Source organism: Herpailurus yagouaroundi, unplaced genomic scaffold, assembly GCF_014898765.1.
Source record: "Herpailurus yagouaroundi ecotype Mexico unplaced genomic scaffold, PumYag 28, whole genome shotgun sequence".
In the NCBI taxonomy this organism is placed as follows: domain Eukaryota; kingdom Metazoa; phylum Chordata; class Mammalia; order Carnivora; family Felidae; genus Herpailurus; species Herpailurus yagouaroundi.
In genome coordinates, this window is record NW_024412376.1 from 165,944,809 (window position 1) to 165,953,037 (window position 8,229).

At 63.6% G+C, this 8,229-nt stretch overlaps 1 protein-coding gene across 1 annotated transcript in view; it reads left to right on the forward strand.

Moving 5' to 3' along the window:
• The window catches only part of CPZ (carboxypeptidase Z), a 14,031-nt gene that overhangs the window by 4,886 nt on the left and 916 nt on the right, over positions 1 to 8,229 (forward strand). The window contains exons 5-6 of the mRNA XM_040488918.1: positions 3,153 to 3,288; positions 5,226 to 5,365. Of these exons, the coding sequence (XP_040344852.1) occupies positions 3,153 to 3,288; positions 5,226 to 5,365 (276 nt within the window). The remainder of the gene's footprint in view (positions 1 to 3,152; positions 3,289 to 5,225; positions 5,366 to 8,229) is intronic.

Here is an 8,229-nt window from a genome sequence, read left to right on the forward strand (position 1 = left end):
CCCCCCACGCAGGCTGTGTGGGCGTGAGCGAGGAGGGTGAACCCCCAGCCCGTCCTGGGCCTTCAGGAGGGCTTCCCTGAGGAGGCGTCTGCCTCGGCGGAGCCTGAAGGAGGTGATTTCCCACAGGCGCCCAGACGGGACCCCCAGACGGGGCCAGGCGTGCCCCGGAGCCGGGGAGGCGGAGCCCGGGCCCCAGGCTGAGCGCCCCGCCTCCACCAGAGCTGGGACAGCCCTGCCATGTGGCCCAGGCCTCTGGTCCCACGTCTTCCGCCCTTGCTCTGCCGAGTCACTCGCTCACTCGTCCATCCGTCCACTCGCTCACTCGCTCATTCGCTCGCTCACCCGTCCGTTCACTCGCTCACTCGTTCATTCACTCGTCTGCGTATTCATTTGTTAGTTCGTTCACTCGTCTGTTCATTCACTCATTCACTCCCTCCCTCATTCATTCATTGCCTTGTTCACTACCTTAGTCATTCACTCATCCATTCACCTAGTCACTCACTCACTCACTTGCACACTCAGTCTCCCACCCACACACTAACACGCTCACCCCTCACACACCCGCTCATACACTTCCTCACACATTCACCCACACACTCACCTGCCTGCTCACATTCACACACTCACTCACATACACTCACACACCTTCTCATACACACACCCACTCTCACACTCACCCCCACGCTCACCCACTTACCCACTCACACCTACTCATATACCTTCTCACACACTCACATGCTTGGTCACACACGCACTCACACATCACACACACGTACACCTTATCACACACTCACCCACATATCCACTCACCCACTTGCACACTCATGCACTTACACACTCACACACCCATACACCTTCTCAGGCACTCCCACACACCCAATCACAACTCACTCATACACCTTCTCACACACTCACACACTCATCTACTCACACACCTTCTCACACTCACATACTCAGTCACTCACACACTTACCCAGTCACACACCCACTCGTACACCTTCTCACGCACGCACTCACTTGGCCCCTGCAGCCAGCACATGCCCCGGTCTTGCAGGGGGGGCCGGGTTCTGTGCTCAGAGTTCAGCAAGTGACCCAGGCCGGGTGGTGACCCAGATGGCAGGGCCAACATCTGGACGAGCCCGTGTCCTCTGGGCAGCAGGAGCCTTCAGCGCCAGGCCCGGCGTCTCTGAATCTCAGAGGCAGACGTGTGAAGACGTCCTTAGGGGGGAAGTTCACCTCAACGAGTCCCTCCAGAGTCAGAAAACTGAGGCTTTCCCACCAGCCATCAATCAGGGATCGATAATCCTCAGGCCCATAGCCAGCAGTGGTCTCAGTGGAAACCAGGGTCCCGGGAGGGGTGCCGGGGCGTGGGGGAGCGTGAAGAGGGGCCGGCCGGGGTGTCCCAGGCCACCTCCCCCAGACTCCCGTGGCGCCCCGTGGATGAGAGCCCACACCTCCTGGCGGTGTTCTAGGCCCCCAGGCCGGCCGTGGCCGCCCGCCCCGCTCCTGTCCCCCCTACACCTGTCCCTTCCGCCGAAATCTTACTCCCAAGCTGGGCTCAAGCTCTGTCCTGCCCCGCAAACCCTCCCCAACCCAGCCCATGTCCAACAAGAGCGAGCGACAGTTTCTGCGGGGTCTCGGGCGGCCCCAGCGAGGCAGTCTGGTCCTTCCCGGGGCCTGGGGCCCCGCAGCTGCCGTGTCCCTGCCACCTTACCGTCCTAGCAGCCTGCCGCACCGCCTCCTCTCACTTACAGCCGTCTGGCCTCTGATGTCCTTGTGCCGCGCCGGCCCCCCGGGTCGGGCCTGTTCCCAGCGGGGCCTGCGGCTCGGGCGTCGCTGGGCTTCGGGGACGATGATGGCGTTCCCCGCTCTCCTGAGGGCACACGCTTTGGTGGCGGGGCTGACTGACGGGTGAGGGGAGGGAGACCCAGGCAGGACGGGCGGGGCGGCTGAGAGGGCAGGGCTCGCAGCGTGTGGTCCGGCCTCCCCTACCTGCCTCGGCCCAGGCCCCACTTTGCAGGCAGATGGGAGGCCAGAAAGGTGGGAACTGGGCAGAGCTCTAGCCGCCAACCCGTCAGCACGTGGAGGCAGAGGGCAAGTTTCTTAGGCCCCCGGACTCCTGGCCGAGGACATTGTTGCAGCAGGGGCTGCCCCCGCAAGACATCCGTGCCCCGTCTGCAGGCCGGCCTCAGTGACTGAGGGACACGCACCGGGTTGTGTTTTGGGGGCTTGGTTTGTGTCTGTGGGGCCGAGCTGACTCTGCACAGTCCTCCCCCCGAGAAACCGGACCCTCCTTCCCCAGACCCCGGGGGCCCTCGCTCTGGTCTCACCCCACCTGCCCAGCCCACCCCCTTTTTACAGAGGGATCTCCATCTTGGGACAGGCTTCTCCCGGGGCCGCAGGGCTCTGACAAGGGTAGTGCAGTGGCCCTCTCGTCCACACGGCGCCCCCTTGGGAGCTTCCGCCCGGAGTCAGACCCGGTGTCCTGTGCTGGGACATAGGCACAGGAAGCCCCTTGGGCCCCGCCTGGGGTGGGGGCCTGACGGGGCGCGTGCTGGGCTGGGGGCCGGGGCCGTGAACCTGCCAGGAGGTGGAGGCCCCGTGGGCTGTGTCCCACGTCCCCCCACCAGCCACCTGGAAGGCACTTGTCATATGGCAGCAGGTGGGGGCTTCCTCAGGTACAAGTTGTCCCCGGGGAATGTGAAGCGACAGTTATTGTAGAGGAAATCGGTGGCGACGTCAGTGAACGTGAGGCCCACTCTAGCCTCCTGCTTCCCCCAAGGCCCGCCTTCTGCAGGAAGCGCCTTGGAAAGTGCAAAGCCAACCTCTGCGAGCCCTGCCAAGGTCCCTTCAGTGTGCCCCCAGTGTGCCCCCTCTTCGAGAGAAAGCTCACACTCCCCGGCCAGGGTGCAAGGGTTCCACGATGTGCCACGTGGCCACCACCGGTGCCTTGAGCTCTGGCTGTCTCGCCCCCGGCTTTTGCACGTGCTGAGCTGCTTCTGTGGACACGACTCCCGTGTATCTGTGCTGCAGGTGTTGGCTGTGGGGGCCGCTCCTTGCTCCGTTGCCCCCAGTGCTGAGAGAGTTCTGCAGGGGGCCCCAGCTCCTGGCCTTGGCCTCACAGGAAACCTCTCCCTTGGTCTCCTTTCCAGATGTTCAAGCTGCTGGCCAGGGCCTACGCGGATGTCCACCCCATGATGATGGACAGGTCGGAGAACAGGTGTGGTGGCAACTTCCTGAAGAGGGGCAGCATCATCAACGGGGCGGACTGGTACAGCTTCACCGGAGGTGCGGGGGTGGACAGGCTGGGGCTGGCGCTGGTGGGGGGGGGGGGGAGGAGAGCTGGGGATGGGAAGGGGGGAGGGGAGAGCTGAGGGAAGGTTTGCGAAGGGGAGGTTGGGGAGGGGCTGGGCAGGCTGGGGGAGGGGAGGGCTGAGGGAGATTTGGCGGAAGGGAGAGGTTGGAGAAGGGTTGGGGGGTTGGGTGGGAATGAGGGGGACGTGGGAGGGGGAGGAAGGGGCTGGGGAGGGGAGGGGAAAGGTGAGGAGGGGTTATGGAGTGGGGGAGCTGGCGCCCCCTGTCGGTCCCAGCTCTTTCTGGGAAGGGGATTCTGGGACGTCTGCTTTGGGGAGCAGCACAGGCGCACCCTGGCATCCGCGCGTGGAAAGCGCCCAGGGTGCGGGAGGATGAGGGGGGCGGTCTGGCTTCAGTTCTGGCCCCGCCTGGTAAAAGCTGCAGGTGGCCCGTGTGGTCCAGCTGGACCCCCCCCCCGCCCCCTGCCGTTTCTGCGGTGTAGTTCATGAGCACGGACACACGCCACGCGGTAATCCTGTGACCAGGTCCCCTCGGGGGACAGGCAGGGGTTGTCGCAGGGAACGAAGGACTCCGGTTAAACTTGAATTTCAGAAAGATAATGAGGAATTTTGGATACTGTATAAGTATGTCCCAAGAACTGCGTGGGGTATACTTACACTGAAACTTTGCTCAGCTTTAACTGGCGCGCTCTTTGCTAAGCCGTCCCGGGTGCACATCACACAGAGCAGTGGGGCTGTGCCTGGCACCGAATGCCATGACCAGAGCCCCCACGCTCTGCCTGCCATCCCTCCACGCCGGCATGACGCCTGTGTGTGACATGTGGCAGGTGAGGAGCTCGGGCTCGGGCAGAAGGGCCTGGTGGCGCCCAGGGCACGGGCCCAGCCTCCCACTTCTGTGCAGGCAGGGGGGCCGGCCCCTCCGGCTCCGGTTGTGCAGCCCGTCACACCCCTGCTCTGCACACTGTCCCCTCCTGCTCCCTGACTCCTGGGGGCACGGGCAGCTTCAGGTGCATGGTTCCCTGACCCCAGTGGAAAGGCTCCAGCCTGGGTCATGACCCCATTTCCAGGGTCCGCAAAGGACCCCCACAGTGGGTCTGAGCCCGGGAGAGGAAAGCGGGCTCATTCCCGTGGGGAGAGCGTGGGGCCAGTGGCCAAGGACAGAGGGACCCGGTGGATTGGAGTGTGGCTGCCCTTCTGATTGTGAAGGTCAAGTCCATGACGGTGGCCGCTGGCTTACCAGGGCTCCGGGGAGGCTCTGACTTCCAGGGGACAGGGGACCCCTCTGCTCCTGACACAGGGCTGGCCCGTGGGCACGGCAGGTCTGCCCTGGAGAGCCCTCGCAGCTTCTACGGGACAAGAAATCCCGGAAACAGATGGGGCGAAGGGCACAAGCGGGTGGGTGGTGGTCAGCCCGATTTTCTCGAAGCCTCTCTCGGCCACCCGATTGGCGGACTGTCCAGCCTTGCCCAGCCTGTCTTCTCCCCGGAAATGGAGATTAGGGGATCTTCTCCCCCAGGCTGCTCCTGGGACCGTCTAGGCAAACGGACAGTGTATCACTGGGGTTCAGACCGGCAGGGGAGGCAGAGGCTCGGGTGCCAGGGGCTCATGTGGCTGCCGCAGGCTACCCGTATCTCTACTGGAAACGGGTTCGTTCCTTACCCACCGCGGGGCACATAGGACAGAGCATAAGCCCGTGGCCTTGGGTGCCAAGCGACTGGGTTTAAAGAGCAGCTCTGCCCTTTCCCCGAGGGCCTCGGGTGAGAGCGGCAGGGCCCTGGGCCTCGGTCTGCTCATCTGTACAGTGGGATAACGACAAGACCCGTCACCCCCTCGCGGGTGTCCGGCGGCCTCCCGCCTGCCAGGTGGCGGATGCCGAGTGCGGGAAGCGCTCAGGCCGCCCCTGCCCTGCAGGCATGTCCGACTTCAACTACCTGCACAGCAACTGCTTTGAGATCACGGTGGAGCTGGGCTGCGTGAAGTTCCCCCCGGAGGAGGCCCTCTATACCATCTGGCAGCACAACAAAGAGCCCCTCCTGAACTTCATGGAGATGGTGAGCCCTGGGCCTGGGGGGCATGGGGGATGGGGAGACCCGGGCAGCCCGGCCCGGAGTGGGGGAGGGACGGGGCCAAGGTGACCCAGAAATAGGTGGTGAGCAGTGAGAAAGGGTCCAGAATAATCCTCACTGGACCCAGGGGGTGGTCTTCCTGTGGCTCGGTGACCGCGTGGGGACCAGCTGCCAGTGTCCCCTGCCTCCTCGAGTCCTGCCTGGGGGCGTGGCTCCCAGCGGAGGGGCGTGGTGGGGGTCTGAGGGAGGTAGCCACATGCGACAGGGAGACGGGGACCCAGGAGGTGAAATGACACCTAACGGCGGCTCCACGGACGCCTCTGTGACTTTCCCTGAGCGTTTCCAAGACTCCCGCGAATCACATATTGGCACAATGTCCCCGTGAGAAGCAGGCCCTGGGAGGGAAACGGGATTACCCGAAGGGGACACTGAGGGGACGTATGTGAATCGCACCCTACAGTGGGCGCCCCCACATGTGGCATCGAATCCTGACACCAGTCCCGGGTGGGAGAAGGGGCTGCCCCGCTTTATGGGTAGAGGGACGGATGCCGGGGAGGGACAGCGCGGGTCTCGGGTTCCTGGGTCGCACGTGGCCCTCAGTGCCTATGAGAAAACCAGAGGAGGAGACAGAGGGTCAGACCGTGTCACCTAGCGACTGTCCAGAGCTGGAACTCAGATCTGCCTGCCCCACACCTCAGTTCTGTCAACGAACCCTTTCTAGAAAGATCAGGAACCTTCCTCCAGGCAAGAACCAAGCAGAACCTCCCGGATAAGCCGCTGCCACAATAAGAAAGAAAAAAAAGAAAGCAAAGCCCAGATAATAGCTGGACGTTATTAGCGTTGTTTGAGTTTCTTTTTTATGGCCGAGCCAGCGACCTCTCGCTGCGTGGGGAGGGTCATCATTCGGTAATGGGTCTGGGTCAGACTGCTTGCTCATTCCATTTTACGGCCGTCTGGTGAAAATGAGTTTTAAGGAGCCTTAAATGGAGCTGGGATTGCTCTGTGGATATTGCATGTGAAGTCTCGGGATATAAAGATTTAATAGTGAGCGCGATGCTGTGGGGGGGTGGGGCGTGCAGCCGGGTGTGGCTGCCCCCCCCCCCCCCCCAGCTTCCCGCCGCAGGACGACGCCCCGGGAGGGCCGAGCTGGGGCTTCTGATAAGGATCGAGCCTGCCATGGCCCATGGAGGCCTTCTTCACAGTGATGCTGACCAGGCCTCGGGTGGGTGCCTGCAGCTCCCCGGGTCGGGAGGGAGGGCCGTGCACGCCACGCCTCCTTCGCTGCCGGAGACCTCCACGGCCCTGGGTCTGCATGGAGATCGCTCCTCAGCCCCAAAGCGAGGATAGAACAAAGCCTAACCCATGCAAGCTGACATTAAATGAGGCCCTACTGTGTGTCTGGTCTCTAGGTCGGGGGGAGGAGGGCAGACAGTGCCATTACGGTGAGATCAGGGCTGGGGGAATGGAAGCCTGGAACTGAGGACCCCAGAAGAGGCCCCTGATGTGGCCGGTCATCAAGGAGGACTTCCTGGAGGAAGAGCGTGGGGAAGAGGAATGGCCAGTGCAGGAGCTGGCAAGGTGTTCCGAGCAGAGGAGGGGGCAGGACAAAGGGTTGGAGGCCCGGGGGGGGGGGCACTGAAGGTGTAGGCAGCAGCCTCCCGGGAGAGAGCGGTCTCCCTGCACCGTCTCCCCTCCCACCCAGTCACCTTGGCCTCATTTGACACGACCTGTGGGCCCCAAGTTGTTTTCAGCCCAATAGAGCAAGGGGAGGTTGACTTGTTGATTGTCGACATTTAAGAAAATTTTTTTAACATTTATTTTTGAGAGACAGAGAGAGAGAGACAGAGCACAAGTGGGGGAGGGGCAGAGAGACAGGGAGACGCAGAATCCGAAGCAGGCTCCGGGCTCCGAGCCGTCAGCACAGAGCCCGATGTGGGGCTCGAAGCCACAAACTGTGAGATGGTGGCCTGAGCCGAAGTTGGAGGCTTAACCGACGGAGCCCCCAGGCACCTCTGTGATTGTCGACCTTATAAGAAGAGCGTGAAGGGGGCCAGGCAGTGCCGAGGGGCGGCTCTCCTTGAGGCACACGGAGCTTCCCCGTCTGGGGGCCGGGTGTGTGCATCTGCCCCGAGGGTGCCGTGTCTGGACCGGTTCACACTGGGGAGACCCGGGCAGCCGGGCCTGGAGTGGGGGAGGGACGGGGCCAAGGTCACCCAGAAATAGGTGGTGAGCAGTGAGAAAGGGTCCAGAATAATCCTCACTGGGAGGAGGACCCCGTCCCGGCTGTCGCTGGGCCTCTTGTGTGTTGACTGTTGGCACCATTGCCCCATTTTACGGATGGGAGGCGGTGCTGAGACACGAGGTAGCCTGTCCGGGATCAGAGCGCCGTCGGTGTCTCGGCTGGGGCTGACCGCGGGGTCCACGCCTGGGGCCCGGGTCCCTGTGCGCAGGCTCCGAGCAGCGGCCGTGGCGGTTCAGACGGGCTTGACAGTTTTCTGATGGCGCTCCGGGCCCACGAAAGGGTGTCGGGTGGACCCTCGAGCGGGCAGCTGCGGGCTCGTTCACAAGCCCAGAGGGGGGCTCACTGGTCACCCCGCTTCACAGATGAGGAAACCGAGGCCCGGAGAAGGGAGTGACTTGGAGAAGGCAAGGCGGGTGGTGTGGAGCTGGGTCCGCCAGGCGCTTTCCCCGGAGACCCTGGCTCCGGGGACAGACAGGGGAGCTGGCGGTGGGTGGGGCGGGAGGCGGGCGCCGCCTGGGCTCCCCGGAGAGCGCGGCATGGCCCCGCCCGCCCGGCGGGGGGGCCCGCCCCCGTCTCTTCAGGTGCACCGGGGCATCAAAGGTGTGGT